Raw genomic sequence first — 20077 nt, forward strand, 5'->3', positions numbered from 1 at the left:
TGGTGTGAGTGTTAAGCGGCATTTGAACCAAGCAACACTCCTTCCCTACACCAGAATCATACCATAAGATCATTGTCCCCAAAGTGGAAAACAATGTTAATGGAACACAATATAATTAATAATTATACGGTTTATATACTGTTTAATTAAACTGATATCGTTTGACGACGCAAAAGACTACGCCCGTGTTAAAATGTGTGGTTTTGTGATCTAACATCGACTTGGCGGCAGCCGTTTTTTCAATACATAATAATTATTTCCCAATATATTCAAAACAAAATTAGAAATATAAGAACTCGTTTTCTTATAACGTTTCATGTTGATCGGACAATTTAATTAGTGTGCTGAAGATTTTCACATTATCAATATCATTAAAAAGAACTGCCATGACAGCCACGTGTTTCACGCTCCGGAACTCTTTTTGAAGTCACACGAGACATCATCAGAATAAATTCTGAATGCAATGTTTATTTCGATTTGCAAAATGGCTTTAAGGGTATTCAACCGAATTAACTCATTTTGTAAATCGACAAATACAATGTCGTTAGCATGATCACACGGCGACGTAATATAGATGGCGTGTGTGTGTGTGTGCGTGGATTTGTGTGCTTACATTATCTCAAACAGTTGAAATAATGATTTGGAGTCAATGTTACAAATGCGTATTTAGTTATAAAACGCACGAAGAGATAATGAATACGCCAGATTCTATAAATAAACCAACAATTTATTCTATAATATCAAATGGTATAAGCATAGGAAATTTATAAATAATAAAATAAGTGACAAAATTAAATGTAAACAAGAGCACTGCATAGCGGTTGCCAACGCCCGGCTGTGGGTGTTGTTTTGAATAAATGAAAGCATGTCAGAAGAAGAAGGAAGAAAGGTAAGTTTATAAAAAAAATAGGGGTCACAGTGACCTTGACCTTTGACCTAGTGACCAAACAATGGGTGTGGCGTGTAGACATCATCAAGGTGCAGCTACATACAAGTTGTAAGACGCCGGACGGCAGATGCCGGTCAGCAGACGACGAGCTTGCTAAGTCAATACCTCGGATTTTCTCCGAAACAGCCGAGCTAAAAATAATTTCAACGGTTTTAAGATAGAAAAATGTTAAAATCTCAAAATATACGTATATTAATGTTTTCACAAAATAAATTAATAACAAACATCCTGAGAAAATTGCTCACCACAAACAATTCGATATTCCACTTGACCAATCATGTATTACATTCAAAATTTTACTAACCACACATGCATCTTTTTGTCAAAATATAATTCATCTTAAAATTTTTACACAATACATTATCACATGTTGCTCACAAATTATGTGTTCATACACTGGTTAATGTTTCTCGATATCTTGCAATGCCCAAACAAGTTTTGACATCGACAAAAGATCCGAAAGCTTCATCATCTCATGTAGACATTTGTAGAAGAAATCTGGAGAGTCAATCTTCATCTGAAGAAGTAGTGCAACTTCACCGGCAGTGATTCGTCCCGGCAAAACACTAAGGTCAAGACAAAGGAACGATATTTTATATTTACATCTATGCATTTCTTAGAGTATAGCACTAACATGTTCAAGCAGCAATGAAGCAATGTCTGATAATGTCCGTTATTTGTATATTCACAAAACGACACATTCTTAATTGTATAAGTGGACATATCAAGACGTGGCTTAAATACGCTCACGCGATTTTGGCAACAAACAAATTTTACTTTTGTTGTACTTTCAGTTCAGAGACATAAAGTACAATAACAATTTATATCTTGCATCGCGTGAACAGGCAAAAAGAATAGTTTTCAGCTCTTAAAGTGTATTGACCATCACAAATAAACAAGAGGGCAGTAATGGATCATGAGCACTCATCTGTGAGCTGTTCTTGAGAGCAGAGATGTTTTTATGCTTATAAAGTCGATTAACCGTTGGATCCCCGGTTCATAGCCATATTAATCTCAGTGACATAATTTGAACAAAAACTAAGTAAAATACCACTGTACGATATTACGTACCAAATAGAACACATTTTTTATTTGTTGTTTAAGCTTTTACGTTTTTAAAGTCTAAAGTAACAATAATAACCCTGGGGCGACGCATGTTTTGACCCCTGGGCGAGACAAATTTCGACCCCGGGGAAATGATATTAATCCTCAAGGACAAAGAAGAGTTTTAAAGATATTGTGTAATATAAGTCCATATAAAGCAATCAATACACTTGCCGTGGCCAGTTTTGTCCCGATGGCATGATTTTTAAAAACTCTGTAGAAAATTACGATACAATGTTACATACCGAATATTACACCCCTGTTTTTTTTACCAACAGAGAAGCAAATGCGGTAATTTGCTAATCAGGTATGTATTTACCAAGTGGCCCACTGAGTGGTCAAAGTTTTTACCTCAGGGACATGATTTGATCAAACTATTGAAAACCAAACATCTAAGCCCATAGCGCTATAGTCAAAAGATGGGGCCATTTTTTATCCCAATGGCATGATGCTTGCCACAATAAGCCTATGATGTTTCAAACTACATATAAGAGCTGTGTCTTTAGTCGTTTTTGCATCTACATAAACTATGTGAATCCTGGAGCTTTATGAATGTGTACCCACGGGACATAATGTAAGCAAACTTTGTACATGCCCACTTCATGATTCTAAATACCAAATATTCTGGCTGTCAGCTCAATCAATTGTGAGAACCTTGTTGTTTCAGAGATTTTTCAATTATTTCAGTTTATATATATTAAGGTCTTGTGGATCTCTGTATGTTTCAGATTTGACCGAATGGGCAATATTAAAAACATTTTAGTGGACGCCTGCACAATGTCAAATACAATTTAAATGGAGACTATTCATTAAGTTTTCATGTTTAAATCTATGTTTAGCTCCGTTGACTTTATATGGACAGACAATGATTCGAATAACTTTGAAAGTCGATCACCCAAGGATCATTCATGTGAAATGTCGTGAAAATTTTCCATGCGATATAGGACGAAGAACACAGAAAAAAGGCGATACCAAATGCTCATCTTGTACACACTGTAAACAGGTGACCTCAACACTAACAAAAGAAAAAAAAGTATTTCTATTTCTAACTTTAAATTTGTATTACCTGTTCAGATCGTTTTTGTCTTTCCATCTTTTAAGATCAGAATCTGTCCATTTTCGCACAGTTTCGACGGTTCTGTTGGAACCCGATACCCTAGACACTGTTCTACCTGAGTCCACATGGTCAACTGTTCGGACAGGTTCTGAGTTGACCTGCATGTAACGAAATGCACATACCAACATATCAATTTTGATAGTTATTTAGACCCAGTAAAACGAGCATTACATTATTTATGTGCCCAAGCCAATTATTAGATTAGCAAGGTAATTACAATTGTATTTTATAAAATACGATAAACGAAATGCGTACGTTATTAGTATATCAACTATATTAAATAAAACTGTTTTATGTTTTCTATACACAACACTTCTAAATCATATTACATATACGCTTAGAATACACTTAGAGTAACTGATATTTCTAGCACAGGTATTACACATTTTTCAGAATTATTACATGCATAACGTTACACATAAACAAAGAACGGTACCACAAATGCAACACGACGTTCCAAAAATAGCCAATCCCGGTGATACACGTACCGGTTTTGCAATTTCAGGTTTAATGACAGGCTCCTTTTGCTCCTGGCCTAGGTTCCATTGTTTCCCCATCTCCTTCAACAGGCCAGCCATTTTATCCTCAAAGGGATACTTCCCGCTAAACTCGTAGAACAATTTAGCGCCACAGATGAATCCCAGCCAACCGTCTGGCACGTAGCCGCGTTCCATTTTCAACGGAATGATCTTCTTACTCTTCTGGAACGCATACTCGGCCTCTGAAGTACATGGTAAATGATTAGGTATAAAATAGTATGGCATACTATCTTTGCAATACAGTCGGGAAAGTATTTGATTAAGACAGTGGGAAATAGTTGCAAGTCAGTGGGGCATAGTATTTTGGCAAGACAGTAAAGCATGGTATTTTTGCAAGACAGTGTAACATAGTATTTTTGCAAGACAGTAGGGTATAGTTTTTTGCTTTAGTTTTTCTTCGGAAAATGAGACATTAATATAACTCATTATACTGTTATTATACTCAGCTGGCGGGTAAGAATTTTTGAAACTCTATAAGGATGTTGAAATATTAACTTTTTAATATTGGTAAGCTTTTTTATTTGACCACGTATTTTTCAAAACATCCACTTATTGTTAAAGGCTTACACAATGAATTCGTGCTTATGTGTTAATGTGTTCAAAATTTCGTTAAACAATATTTTACATAAAGTAACATTAACTACACAACTGCTCAGCACTTTGGAACAAAACCCAAATGATAGAGTTTTTCATTGTATTAAAACAAATTGATCAAAACTAATATTTCAAGCAGCAATCCAAGCTTTTTCGAATTTAAGCTAAACTTGTACGCTCAGTATATAATGTTACAAGAGACAAACCGGCTCTGCAGTTTGGGCTGTTCTTGTACTTCTGTGACATGCACATCAGAACTAGTTCTGCATTTTCCACCGCGCTGGCCATGGCTTGTAGAGTAGATCCACCCATTTCATCAATATCCATCCACACCTGGCAATTAAAAGACGGTCGATGTTTTAATCGAAATGTATATCAATGTGGAACACAAAATGAAGTTTAATGTATCAGTTTATCAACATATTTTAAACAAATTCTGCGCAAGTATTTGAGTATTTATTTACAATTGCAATTAACTCAAAGACTTAAAGATTTCAAGAAAATAACACAAGTTGTCATTTACAATTAAATGGACATTATACATTCATCAATAGGGCACTGTGGTATGCTTTACTATGTTAAATTAAAGCGCATTAGATATTGTATTAACTTAATTTATGCAAATGTAAAACTTAAATATAAAAAAAAGAAATTAAATAAAGCATCTTTTTAATTAATTGGTAAAGACAATAAGTGCGTACTCTAAAGCCGTTAAGTTTGAGTTGATCTCTTATCCGTTTCATAATCTCTTGATCGGACCACTGATAGGAGATCATCACGTGACCTCGGTCGACCTTTTCCTCGCCTGAAAAACATAGTTAAGATTATTATTTAAGGAACTATACACTAGATTACCTACACGGCATTAAAAGCATATTTATGCATACACCTTCGTCTGGCAAAGTTGTTAACATGTTTTCAAGTTCTACAGATGTAAGCAATAATATCGAAACGGTTATTTTCTGGAAAGAATATATGGCAATCTAAGCCCTGGTGCTTCAGGCTGTTTAAAGAACTTTGTCAAAATAAGAGACAGTTTATTAATAACGTATGGAGAAACATACAGGTAACACCAAATATAACTTTCTTATTATATGATATTTGTTAGCAAAATAAGCGTGTGTTTTTGTCTTGGTAATGTCTTATAATTGTACAATTATTGCAATTATGATGATTAAAATGTATGCATTTACATGAATGGAATACCCTACTTTATTACTTTATGACTATATAGTGTCTGTAACTTTATAATCGAACACATCCTAGCATTTGTTCTCATAATTGAAAACTGACAGACTACCTGCTTTTCTTTCGGAAAAATTAATTCGATCAAAGCAATATTTACAATAAAAATATAGCTGAAAATCAAAACTAAAATGTTCTTTCAATTAAAATACCTTTAGCACTATGTGTTTCCCTGGAACGTTTATTAACTCCTTCTGACTTTGCTCTGACTGCTGTATCTTCTTCCAGTTTCAAAGCTAAAAATAGCATGAAACGGTACACTGTTAACACCAATACAATTTGATATATATACTTAGGGGTAGACTGGTCAAATGTAAAGATAATACAATTTAACTGTGTTTTTATACCTTATGTAAATATTTACATAAACCATAATAAATTGAAAATAAATATTCAATCTAACATGTAAACATTTGTTTACTGTGTATATGCTAAAGTATAATCATATATAAAACAAAATTTATTAATGAATAATATAATCATACCAAAATCTCTGTATTTTTGGAGCTCACATGTCTTTAGCATGTCTCGATGATTCCACAATGCACCATTGCAAGCTTTCTTGATGTTGACATTTTCCGATTTCTTTAGTTCGAACAACAGTTCCAGTACGCCTAGGTCCTCAGTACTGACCACCTTCTGCTGATTATCTTTGTCAAAGCTCAGAGCCCATATTGCATGCACACTTTCTAAAAAAAATAGAACCAATCAATAATGGTAAATTAAAGCTTAAAGCATCAACACATATAAAGTGTTTTTTATGCTCTTATACTCCAATCACCGACTTGAAAATAAAGATTAGTTGGTGTACAAAGCAGTGTGTTTCATTGATAACATAGAACAAATTATAAGATTTGCATCGGTTGGCCACTAAGTATTTGCAAGAGAATGCAAAGATTCACAGTTGCATTTAAAAAAGTATGTGGATCTTCTTGGTAGAAATCAAGTAAAAAATAATGCCACAGAAAATGTATCTTTAACATAAACATTTATGATTTTCTGTACATCCTCGTAACAATCTGAAATGGCGAATGTTCTTTACATGCAGTTGAAGTTATTAATGCACCATATGACTATACTTAACTTTCTATATTCATACAACGTGCAGCTTGAAATAGCAACTTTGACTTTCTGAGTTAAACATACATGTGTTGATGTCAACAATTGTGGAAAATATTAGAGAATACTGTGTTTACAAAAGGCCAAATCTGATCTATGTAATTTTATTTAACATGTCTTTTCGCACTTTTTAGCACGTGGTGCAATATAATTTTTGCCTAATGTGTAATAACCGGAACTATGTAAATCGACACTAAAATATGCTGTACACTGTAGTTAAAATTTATAAGAACATCAATGGTTATCGAAAAATACATTTTTACCCAATTGCTCTTCTTCATTGCCGGTTCGACCCAATTTCACGAGCAACTCCAGGGCACCAAGCTCAACCAGCAATTTCTTGTTGGCATCATTTTGAGCAATCATTCGGATTGCTGAATAAGTTGAAAGCGGTAGCAATAAATCAATTGTTTTTAACATTACATTCGTTATCTGCATTAGCAAACGAAAAGCTATAAAATTACAACGAAAAACACAAGTACTCTTATAGTTTTCGACATAAAGCTGACAATAAGGCAAGCCGATCGAAATTCTGACTTGGCTATAAACAAAAAAAATCGAAACGCCTGGTTACAGATACAATATTTTTGGACCGAAAAACAACTTGTCCGGTGGTTATTTCAATATATTCATAATATAAACTTTGTAAAAATTATTTTTTTAAAGTATAAAAACACTTTACAGCAACAGTTATAAGGCGTAAACAAGTTGTTTGTTTCCAATAACCTGACAGACCTTAATTTTTGCGCAGCTTCGCACATTTGTTCGGCCATTCAGATTTAGTTTCCGATTCAGTGTTACAATCCTTAAAATTCACTAAATTAACAATAACTTATAAAGAAAGAACTTTGCTTTTCGAGACAATTGGACAATTTCTGTATAACTTATGTAATAACACATTAACGCAAGGAAAAGTTTAGGTGACTTACCTTTTTTAAAGGTAAAGGCAATGGCCAAGGATTGAACTTATAGTCTGATAATGATACTAGACTCATCTTCAACACATAAGTGAAACAAACAAAAAAATAACGAAGGAGATCAAAAACAAACGAAAAATAATAACGAAGGAGATCAATGTACATACTGTAACCACACTCTTTGCATGACCATCCATTACAGCGGCGTAGTTTGGTTGCCAGACCTTTCTGAAGAACTTTTAGGAGAAACTTAACCCGATCATGCGCTGCATTGATTATTTCACTCTCTGCCTCGTTTACTATACCTGTAAATTATTCAATGAATATTTTGTCATGGTGTCAGCGCCTTGACAATTTCTAAACATGACAGACATCGATGAATACCCAGTAAATCTAGTATACTTGTAACATTCACATTAGAGCGATGTCATTCATGAAGACATTATCGCAGAGGCAATGATTATTCACATGTACAATATGAATATTTAATGCCTATTTGCATTTTTTCTTAATTTTATTATAAACAATATTAAAATCTGAACCTGAGTGAACATATCAGGATTTTTTGTAACCCTATTATTTCCTTTTTTGGTAAGAAAGACATACTCGCTAATGTTGCCAGAGCGGTCAAACTAAACATCTCGTCAGTAGAGGTCAGGTAGGGCTGCATGACGCTCGTAAAGTCGAGAGTCCGGAGACGTTGGTTGTTATTAGGTCTCATTGAAACGTTGTGGGCGACTGACAGACAAAACTTCATCAGCTTGGCTTCTTCTTTCTAAACAATTACATGCCACGAGACTACAATAAGTAGCATCATCAAAATACGTGAAATTCAAACCAAAGCCGGCAGACACATGGACGAATGTTACTTTCAAAATACTTAACTCATTTGTTTACGAATGTTTATCATACACATTTTAGATTGTTCGACCATTGATAACAGCACAATCTATCATAAGCATAGAAGCTTTAAGGTTTCAAACGCAAAAATAGTTGAGTGATAATTAATAACAAGTAATAGTATATAAAGATCACTATAACCAATGAAATAAAGTCTTACCGACAACTTTGGTTCCTGACTCAGAAGATGTCTTGGGGCATATTTGAGTAGAATATCTTTGATAGTTTCCAAATATTCCTTATGATTTGCCAGCTCTATCGAAATAGCATCTGATGAATCAGAGAAATTCACGGCCGTCAAGACAGCATTTATCATTGGGTTGTAGGCTTTCTTGTTCGTCTTTCCATCATCTCCCATCCAACCACGCCTGTACATCCGGATCAAACAATCACACACCAGGCCCATGAACTTCGTCTCAAGCAGAATATTGGCAATGCCCAACCGAAACTGGATTCTCTGCTGCAAAGATCCGCGTTTGAGGGTAAAGTAAGAATTGTAAAATTGTAAAATTGCGTTCCTGATGTTCATATTATAAACTCCTTCTTCGTTTATTTTGTCTTCTACAACAAGTACTTCTGATGCAGTTGTTTTCAATTTACTGTATGTTTTTGTCTTCAATTCGTTTAATTCTTCTTCTGTCAATGGCTTATTATCCTTCTTTTCATCATCGTCATCATTAACGTCTTCGTCTTCTTCCTCCTCAAAAACGTTTTTGTCGTCTGGTGCATGCCCATGTTTCGTATCAATAATTATCTCCTTAGGTACATGATGCTCTCGGTATGCACTATTACGTAATATGGGTTGTTCAATGACTTTTCTCTGCGAAACAACGTTTGATTCGTGGTGTGTCGTGTCCTTAGCTTCTGTTACATCATTCACGTCTTCAATAGCTTCAGGTTTCACTTTACGGGTGTTTATGGACATCATCTTTGAGCCTGAACAACTACCAACTCCTTTTTCAGAATTCAATTTCGTACTTGAATTATTAATTGAATGATCTTCGGGTTCGTCTGGTAAACTTACAACTGGTTTCAAAAAATGTTCTGAACTACCAATCGCTTTATCTGTGTAAACAAATGTTTGTTCAGAATTGTCTAAAATCTCTTCGGATTTGTTTTTATTTGTTGCAACGGATGAGTTACAAATTCTTTCATCAGACGTTTGATTCTGTTTAAATGGAGCAGTTTCCGGACTCAAAACTTCTTCTGTTTGATCTGTGCATGAAATTTGAGCAGATTGATTACCACGGAATTTTGATCCACGCTGCTTTGAGTTTAAAATGTCTTTATTTGAAATGGAGTCAATGACAGAAGCTGGTTTTGCTCCACATAACGGTGCAGACCCCATCAGTTTTAACTGTCAAAACCTTTCCAGTGGGAAAACACACAAGAATTAGCATAAGCAGTCATAAAGATGATTTTCAAATGAAACATATTTTATAAGGAGATTCTTGCTTTAAGTTACTGATAATGTTAATGTGTAAATTATTGAAATGCTTTGGATATGTCAGTATTTTTGCACATAAAATTAGAAGTATAAATGAAGTGGACATACTTTTTCTTTCAAACACGTTATTTTATGTAGTTATGTTTTATGCATGAATTCTTTATCGGGTTTCATTATAACAATTTTCCCTATGTTTGATTTAGAAGTCAATTTAATAAATTAATACTTCTCACTTGGTATGAAAAAATATATTTTACACATTTAAAAAAAAATTATCACTCAGTGACACACTTTATGTGTTGTCTTACTTACTGTGTATGTTTATTTATGTTTAAGTATTGTGCAAGATGAGTGTATTGAGCTTCTTAACCTTTAAATCAAATTCAACAAGGGCTGTTTGTAAAACATGCATGCCCCCCATATAGTCTCTCCGTTGTAGTGACAGCCATTGTGTGAATATGTTTTTTGTCACTGTGACTTTGACCTTTGACCTAGTGACCTGAAAACAATAGGGGTCATCTGCAAGTCATGATCAATGTACCTATGAAGTTTTTATGATCCTAGCCATAAGCGTTCTTAAGTTATCATCCGGAAACCATTTCACTATTTCGGGTAACCGTGACCTTGACCTTTGATCTAGTGACCTGAAAATCAAAAGGGGTCATCTGCGAGTCATGATCAATCTACCTATCAAGTTTCATGATCCTAGGAATAAGCGTTCTTGAGTTATCATCCGGAAACCATTTTACTATTTCGGGTCACCGTGAACTTGACCTTTGACCTAGTGACCTAAAAATCGATAGGGGTTATCTGCGAGTCATGATCAATGTACCTATGAAGTTTCATGATCCTAGGCATAAGCGTTCTTGAGTTATCATCCGGAAACCATTTTAATATTTCGGGTCACCATGACCTTGACCTTTGACCTAGTGACCTCAAAAACAATAGGGGTCATCTGAGAGTCATGATCAATGTACCTATGAAGTTTCATGATCGCAGCCATTAGCGTTCTTGAGTTATCATCCGGAAACCATTTTACTATTTCAGGTCACCGTGACCTTAACCTTTGATATAGTGACCTGAAAATCGATAGGGGTCAACTGCAAATCATGATCAATCAACCTATCAAGTTTCATGATCCTAGGCATAAGCGTTCTTGAGTTATCATCCGGAAACCATTTTACTATTTTGAGTCACCGTTACCTTGACATTTGACCTAGTGACCTCAAAATCATTAGGGGTCATCTGCGAGTCATGATCAATGTACCTATGAAGTTTCATGATCCTAGGCCCAAGCGTTCTTGAGTTATCATCCGGAAACCACCTGGTAGACGGACCGACAGACCGACCGACATGTGCAAAGCAATATACCCCCTCTTCTACGAAGGGGGGCATAATAATTTAACTTGAACCTTTAATAATTTAGTATAAACTTTATATACAATGAATAAAGTATGCATTTAAATATAAAGAAGCATTAAATATGGTAAGAAACAAGGGCTGTTTGTAAAACATGCATGCCCCCCATATGGGCTGTCAGTTGTAGTGGCAGTCATTGTGTGAATACGTTTTTAGTCACTGTGACCTTGACCATTGACCTAATATAAGATATCATCCGGAAATCATTGTACTCTTTCGAGTCACTGTGACCTTGACCTTTGACCTAGTGACCTGAAAATCAATAGGGGTCATCTGCCAGTCATGATCAATGTACCTATGAAGTTTCATGATCCTAGGCGTAAGCATTCTTGAGTGTTCATCCGGAAACCATTTTACTATTTCGAGTCACTGTGACCTTTACCTTTGACCTTGTGACCTAACAAGAGCTGTCAGAGGACAGCGCGCTTGAGTATTCGAGTGCTTGACAGTACAACGTAAGCCATCATGGCGAAATTGTTCATATTCAATAATTTATTAGACGATCTTTCAAAAATAAAAAAAGGAAAACAAAATTGGGGGGGGATAGGGGGGGGGGTGGGGGTGAGAGGGGGGTATAATGTGGGGGTGGTGGTAATTTATTAGATGTTTAAAAAAAATTGGGGGTGGGGGGGTAGGGGGGAATGAGAGGGGGTATAATGTGGGGTGTGGTAATTAATGAGATGTTAAAAAAAAATTGGGGGGTGGTTGGGGGGTAAGAGGGGGGTATAATGTGGGGGTGTGGTAATTTATTAGATGTTTGAAAAACAAATTGGGGGGGGGGGGGTTGGTGGGTAGGGGGGTGGGGGTGAGAGGGGGGTATAATGTGGGGTGTGGTAATTCATTAGATGTTAAAAAAAATTGGGGGGTGGGGGTGAGAGGGGGGTATTATGTGGGGTGTGGTAATTAATTAGATGTTTAAAAAAAAATTGGGGGGGGGGATGGGGGGCGGTAGGGAGGGTGGGGGTGAGAGGGGGTATAATGTGTGGTGTGGTAATTTATTAGATGTTTAAATTAAAAAAATGTTTTTTTTTGGGGGGGTGGGGGGTGGGGGGTAGGGGTCGGGGGGAGTGAGAGGGGCAGGGGTGGCGAAATCTCAAAAAACTATACTTGTCCACGGACAACAATTTAGGAAATTTAACTTGTCCGTTGCTGAACTACACTTGTCCGTTAAACTTAATGTTTATATAAATTATAAACGCATTTATTGTTAAACCTACACATGTACCATTCTAATCAGATAAAAAAAGTAGCCAGTTTCTTAGAAAACTGATGATGGCAACGGTGTAATCCTCGTGGAAATTGTGCATTTCATGCGTAATATTGTCAAAACATTTTTTCATCACGTTAAGCGTTTTAACAAAGACTCGTTGAATTAATTACACACAACTGTACACGTTTTGTTTTATTCTCAAATGAGCATAAGTAAATGTGTAATCCGACAAACACTTCTGAATTTTAATGACAGCCATTTCCTTATGCAACGTAACTATCCGGCAATGCTCGAATTTGTATGAAATAACATGAGAAAAAATTGATGCTAGAATTTAGCCAACATGTGGTATGGAAAGATATAAAACCCGGAATGTCCGGAAAACCCGGAATTCTTTTAGGTAAAACACGGAAAAGGTAAAAATGGTTATAAATGCATTATTATTCGTCCGATATGAATTATAAAGAAGAGCCTCCAAAGCTTCTAACGATGTAAACATATTGTATTGCAGGGTCGGGGTCGGTCTGTAAATTGCGGTCAAAGTCCGTCTACTTTTAGGTTTTTTTTCGCACACAAAAAGGCCTAATGGAAAACCCGGAAAAGGTAAAAGTGGTTTATAGGAAACAGTTTTATTAATTCGATATTAATTATAATGGTACCTTTGAAAAGAGGATCCTGATACAGTAAGTGCCTACGAATGATTTTGATCTATATCTTATATTGAGGGTAAATAGTATATATGATGACTTTTGTTATCGTGAGAGCAATAAGGAAAAGACAGCGGGTGGTTTGACTATTTTCCCTCATGATCTTATTTCTGGAGTTAACTTATTATTTTAATTAAAAACATGCGACGATGTTTTTGTTTAATTTCATTGTGCCTTAGAAAGTTACAGTTATGTTGCTCTGGTGAACATACAACCATTGAGTAGTTGAATAGTTTAATCAAATTAAGCGTATTCTCTTTTATTGTAGTTTGATTGAAATTGTCGTGCAATTAGGTTAATTAGTGTTTTGCTTTTGAAGGTTTTCTTTTTCTTTTGGCAAAGTGTAATGTTTCGGCGCCCTTAAACCGGGTCTAAACCTCAGGCTATGCGTTGCTTTGCATTGGCCATGTTAATGCGGTGACCCCAGTGTGTGTCGTGTTTTTTGTCTTGTGTCTAATTAAATTGCAATTGGCCACATGCCTAAAATGACCGGCCTTGTTTTGACGATACAATAATTTACTGCAGATGCAACTTGATATTAACGTTATTTATAATTGATATTGGACTCGAATCTGTTAATTCATCCAAAATACACAATTATTAAACAGCGTACATTCATCAGCATAATTCGCTAAACGTAATATGAAGCGATGTATCTTATTAGAATTTTCAAAACCCTATTGTGTGTGTTTCCAAAATAATCGTACATTATGATAGTATGACGATATTTTGTACAATCCTGACAGACGCGTTAACTAATTATATTTGCGTAAATTACTTGTATTGCCCTCTTTTCGTTATTATTGATGAAAACACGGAGCTTCATATCACGTTCGGTTATCTCTAGCGCCACCTCTGTTTGGAGTTGTATTATTTATTGAGTCAACTATACTTCCAAGATGGTACTTGTAACCGATAGTAAAAATGAAGATAAGTAAGTTTATATGTCTTCGACGATATCACAAGTCCCTTAAATGTAACATGTGGAAAACAGCAATTAAGATTAAAGAAACCGCAGCTTATGTAATTTACGTCATGCACAACACGTGTAAAACATTGCCCAATTACCGGGGTCTTTGTGCCGATGTCGTTTGAACCGATAACGAACACAACAACCTGTAATGATGGTTTAATGTACAATGAACAGGATTTGATGTGAATAAAAGATAATATATCCCTTTTCCGTATATACAAGAGAAATTGAGAAAAATAAGTTTCAGTCTCGCGAAAATGTGACATTTGATGTCGTGGGGACAAAGCAGGATGAAGATCCTTATCGCGCATGCATACCACCGCTTTAGTTTTACATGAAATTGGTGGGGTTATCACAGGGGAGGGGCGGAGGCGGGCACAAATCTTGACCAAAGCGTGACCAAACGATCGTTATTTGGGCATTCATAACGTTGAATATAAGTGACACGAGTGTGGTGCTTTGTGGAAATTTCGGTTTGGGGGACTCAAAAAATGTATTTGAAAATCTTAACAAGTATTATCAAAGTACGGAATCCGGATAGTGCCATTAATAATCTCGTCCTCCTTTCATTACGGGCGATAGAACAAGTAATATCAAGAAACATGATGGTTATAATGACGTTTCTATGGTGTTTTTTTTTCAATAACAAATATGTGTCACTATGAGTTGTGTATTGGCTGCAGCGAATCTACCGTGTATCTCATTTCTGGAGAAGATCCTATCAGCAGCTAGGCCAGTGTTGACCAATTCACAATGAATTAACTTATAAGGATCTTGTGTATTCATTTTTGATACAGTGTATTCATGGCTCAAATCTCATTATTGCTGGTATGACACACCGTACTTTGTACGACTAAACAATACAAATGTAATAAATCCAGAAACAGAAACTTAAGTGAAATGGCGAGTTGATACGGATTAAACTGTATATAATTCAATACAAATATTTACAAATACACACAATCGATCTTTAAAAAAAAAAAACATGTTTTTTTTTAATTCCGTAGTATTGTTCTGATATTGTAGATGTGTTTAGAAGATCATCATATTTGCCAAACATTTACAGGGATATTTTTATGATATAATAGAATAACATTATCACTTACAAGCAGGTTTTTAAATTGCCTCGATCTGTCGATCAAAATTACATTCGCAACCTTATTCAACATATAAATTATTGTGTTCTTTATTAATTAGGAAACATACATGCATTCCTAAATGAAAACTTTATTTTTAATATACATTCTGTTTTTGACGGTAATAGTCGTTTTACTGCGACAGTGAATTGTTAGCATGAATTAGCTTTACACATAAGTATATAGCCTCTGTATGGGGGAATTAGGTAGAGTCCGACAGATTCCTGTACAATTGAGGTTAATAGAGGCAAATATTACAAGGGCCAGAACTTCCTAAATAATAGGCAATATATAACTTCCGGCATTAACGTACAATTGCATGTCGCCCTGAAGAATGTCCATGAGTATAAATGAAAATCCATTGAAATAATAAGAGGATATGCGTTCACAAGAAATTATTCTTATACTTAGTATATTGAAAAAATAATCCAAGGGTCATTACTTCAGTTTAACGGTAAGCGATATTTAAATTTTCGAATAAAAGACGGGAGAGCTTATGTCCGCCCCTATAAAATTGACGGGAGGGTTTTTATCCGGATGCCTTATATCCCTATTATATGCATGTAAAGTGATAATGTCGAAAGAAAAGCGTGTTGCACGAAAATCGACTTTAAATACTCCAACTGAATTTTATAGGGTTCGGCCAAGAAAAAAACAACTTAGGGTCGGGCTTGACCGGAAAACAATTTTAAGCCGCTTTAAAACCTGTACCTTTAAAACAGAAAATGTCATAATTGTGTATGGTAAATCAAACAACTTAGATCCAACCTACAGCGCACATCTGATATTGAAAAAAGACTTTGCATATGTTAGGAACGTCATATTCTTTTGTTATCGTGAGAGCAATAAGGAAAAGACAGCGGGTGGTTTGACTATTTTCCCTCATGATCTTATTTCTGGAGTTAACTTATTATTTTAATTAAAAACATGCGACGATGTTTTTGTTTAATTTCATTGTGCCTTAGAAAGTTACAGTTATGTTGCTCTGGTGAACATACAACCATTGAGTAGTTGAATAGTTTAATCAAATTAAGCGTATTCTCTTTTATTGTAGTTTGATTGAAATTGTCGTGCAATTAGGTTAATTAGTGTTTTGCTTTTGAAGGTTTTCTTTTTCTTTTGGCAAAGTGTAATGTTTCGGCGCCCTTAAACCGGGTCTAAACCTCAGGCTATGCGTTGCTTTGCATTGGCCATGTTAATGCGGTGACCCCAGTGTGTGTCGTGTTTTTTGTCTTGTGTCTAATTAAATTGCAATTGGCCACATGCCTAAAATGACCGGCCTTGTTTTGACGATACAATAATTTACTGCAGATGCAACTTGATATTAACGTTATTTATAATTGATATTGGACTCGAATCTGTTAATTCATCCAAAATACACAATATTAAACAGCGTACATTCATCAGCATAATTCGCTAAACGTAATATGAAGCGATGTATCTTATTAGAATTTTCAAAACCCTATTGTGTGTGTTTCCAAAATAATCGTACATTATGATAGTATGACGATATTTTGTACAATCCTGACAGACGCGTTAACTAATTATATTTGCGTAAATTACTTGTATTGCCCTCTTTTCGTTATTATTGATGAAAACACGGAGCTTCATATCACGTTCGGTTATCTCTAGCGCCACCTCTGTTTGGAGTTGTATTATTTATTGAGTCAACTATACTTCCAAGATGGTACTTGTAACCGATAGTAAAAATGAAGATAAGTAAGTTTATATGTCTTCGACGATATCACAAGTCCCTTAAATGTAACATGTGGAAAACAGCAATTAAGATTAAAGAAACCGCAGCTTATGTAATTTACGTCATGCACAACACGTGTAAAACATTGCCCAATTACCGGGGTCTTTGTGCCGATGTCGTTTGAACCGATAACGAACACAACAACCTGTAATGATGGTTTAATGTACAATGAACAGGATTTGATGTGAATAAAAGATAATATATCCCTTTTCCGTATATACAAGAGAAATTGAGAAAAATAAGTTTCAGTCTCGCGAAAATGTGACATTTGATGTCGTGGGGACAAAGCAGGATGAAGATCCTTATCGCGCATGCATACCACCGCTTTAGTTTTACATGAAATTGGTGGGGTTATCACAGGGGAGGGGCGGAGGCGGGCACAAATCTTGACCAAAGCGTGACCAAACGATCGTTATTTGGGCATTCATAACGTTGAATATAAGTGACACGAGTGTGGTGCTTTGTGGAAATTTCGGTTTGGGGGACTCAAAAAATGTATTTGAAAATCTTAACAAGTATTATCAAAGTACGGAATCCGGATAGTGCCATTAATAATCTCGTCCTCCTTTCATTACGGGCGATAGAACAAGTAATATCAAGAAACATGATGGTTATAATGACGTTTCTATGGTGTTTTTTTTTTCAATAACAAATATGTGTCACTATGAGTTGTGTATTGGCTGCAGCGAATCTACCGTGTATCTCATTTCTGGAGAAGATCCTATCAGCAGCTAGGCCAGTGTTGACCAATTCACAATGAATTAACTTATAAGGATCTTGTGTATTCATTTTTGATACAGTGTATTCATGGCTCAAATCTCATTATTGCTGGTATGACACACCGTACTTTGTACGACTAAACAATACAAATGTAATAAATCCAGAAACAGAAACTTAAGTGAAATGGCGAGTTGATACGGATTAAACTGTATATAATTCAATACAAATATTTACAAATACACACAATCGATCTTTAAAAAAAAAAAACATGTTTTTTTTTAATTCCGTAGTATTGTTCTGATATTGTAGATGTGTTTAGAAGATCATCATATTTGCCAAACATTTACAGGGATATTTTTATGATATAATAGAATAACATTATCACTTACAAGCAGGTTTTTAAATTGCCTCGATCTGTCGATCAAAATTACATTCGCAACCTTATTCAACATATAAATTATTGTGTTCTTTATTAATTAGGAAACATACATGCATTCCTAAATGAAAACTTTATTTTTAATATACATTCTGTTTTTGACGGTAATAGTCGTTTTACTGCGACAGTGAATTGTTAGCATGAATTAGCTTTACACATAAGTATATAGCCTCTGTATGGGGGAATTAGGTAGAGTCCGACAGATTCCTGTACAATTGAGGTTAATAGAGGCAAATATTACAAGGGCCAGAACTTCCTAAATAATAGGCAATATATAACTTCCGGCATTAACGTACAATTGCATGTCGCCCTGAAGAATGTCCATGAGTATAAATGAAAATCCATTGAAATAATAAGAGGATATGCGTTCACAAGAAATTATTCTTATACTTAGTATATTGAAAAAATAATCCAAGGGTCATTACTTCAGTTTAACGGTAAGCGATATTTAAATTTTCGAATAAAAGACGGGAGAGCTTATGTCCGCCCCTATAAAATTGACGGGAGGGTTTTTATCCGGATGCCTTATATCCCTATTATATGCATGTAAAGTGATAATGTCGAAAGAAAAGCGTGTTGCACGAAAATCGACTTTAAATACTCCAAACTGAATTTTAGGGTCGGCAAGAAAAAAACAACTTAGGGTCGGGTTACCGGAAACAATTTTACGCTTTAAAACTGTACCTTTAAAACAGAAAATGTCATAATTTGGTAGGTAAATCAAACAACTTATACCAACCTACAGCGCACATCTGATATTGAAAAACTACTTTTGCATATTTTAGGAACGTCATAAATTTTCCTTCACAACGATATTATTTTAATTCAAGTCGGTAGAAAATATTGCTTTTATAATTACTTTTATCTTTTCCGAATTTTACGCAAAACATAATTAGGCATTAGAAATCATAAAACTTTACCAACTTTGGACGCTAACAAGAGTGCTAATTTGATATTGTAAAACATTATTGTTGCATGTTTTACAAACCTTAGAGGGCCTCTCTACTAGGATACCATTATAATTAATATGGAAAAAATAATATAGCTTTTATGATCACTTAAACATAGGTTTTCCTTAAATGTCGGTATCTCTGTTTTTTGTATTATATAATGTGAAATGCGCATTTTTCAGCTGATTCGTTTGATATAATTATCATGACGCTATGTTAAAAAATTAAAATTTTATTAAGAAAACATGTACATCACATGCGCAATTTTCTGGATGGACGGACTTTTTTACGTTACGTCATAGCATATTTTGATAATAACATGAATATAATATTGACACATCATTTAAATGTTATTAACTTATACAATTACAACTATTAATGTAACACTTGATCAATATCAAATTTCGTATTTTGCATGGTTTGTTTTTGAATACACGTTTAAAAACAACAAATAAAATAAGTTGTAAATAAAATTAGTTTAACACAAGACAAACACATACCATATCTCCAGGTTAATTTCAAAACTGTGTTGACTGCCATTACTACGAAAGTACAAGTTTTTAAATGAAATAACGAAATAAATCTTGAACTTCTTCCATTTAGCTTTTGTTTTGACATTTTTATTATCTTATATTTATTCAAACCAAGTAGAACAGCACATTCGTTTTTAAATACTACTTGTATGTATACGCTGCCCTGTATCTTTTTGAGCAACAGTATTTAAAAGTATTTAATTAAAATAATAGACTTGCAAAACCAGCATAGTTGTTGATAACTTGTCATCAGGCTAACGGAGTTCACATTTTGCAAATGCATTTTGTGATGTGACCTTTTTGGTC

General features: G+C 34.8%; 1 protein-coding gene across 1 annotated transcript; it reads right to left on the bottom strand.

The window, feature by feature from the left end:
- Window positions 1–661: 661 nt before the first annotated feature.
- On the bottom strand, window positions 662–9847 carry LOC127864812 (uncharacterized). The gene is made up of 11 exons (XM_052404699.1): window positions 8645–9847; window positions 8191–8359; window positions 7752–7889; window positions 6931–7041; window positions 6034–6237; window positions 5701–5784; window positions 5005–5108; window positions 4510–4636; window positions 3659–3891; window positions 3120–3268; window positions 662–1515 (listed from the first exon to the last, which is right to left on the bottom strand). The coding sequence occupies exons 1-11, from the start codon at window positions 9830–9832 to the stop codon at window positions 1350–1352; spliced, it is 2673 nt and encodes an 890-aa protein (XP_052260659.1). The 5' UTR covers window positions 9833–9847; the 3' UTR covers window positions 662–1349.
- Window positions 9848–20077: the final 10230 nt, after the last annotated feature.

This window comes from Dreissena polymorpha, chromosome 1, assembly GCF_020536995.1.
Source record: "Dreissena polymorpha isolate Duluth1 chromosome 1, UMN_Dpol_1.0, whole genome shotgun sequence".
Taxonomy (NCBI): Eukaryota; Metazoa; Mollusca; class Bivalvia; order Myida; family Dreissenidae; genus Dreissena; species Dreissena polymorpha.

Coding starts and splice junctions, on each gene's coding strand:
- LOC127864812 (XM_052404699.1), bottom strand. CDS start 9,832: ATGGGGTCTGCACCGTTATGTGGAGCAAAACCAGCTTCTGTCATTGAC. Junction 8,360..8,644: donor GTCAGGAACCAAAGTTGTCG/GTAAGACTTTAT, acceptor GTAATTGTTTAG/AAAGAAGAAGCCAAGCTGAT. Junction 7,890..8,190: donor CGCTCTGGCAACATTAGCGA/GTATGTCTTTCT, acceptor AATAATTTACAG/GTATAGTAAACGAGGCAGAG.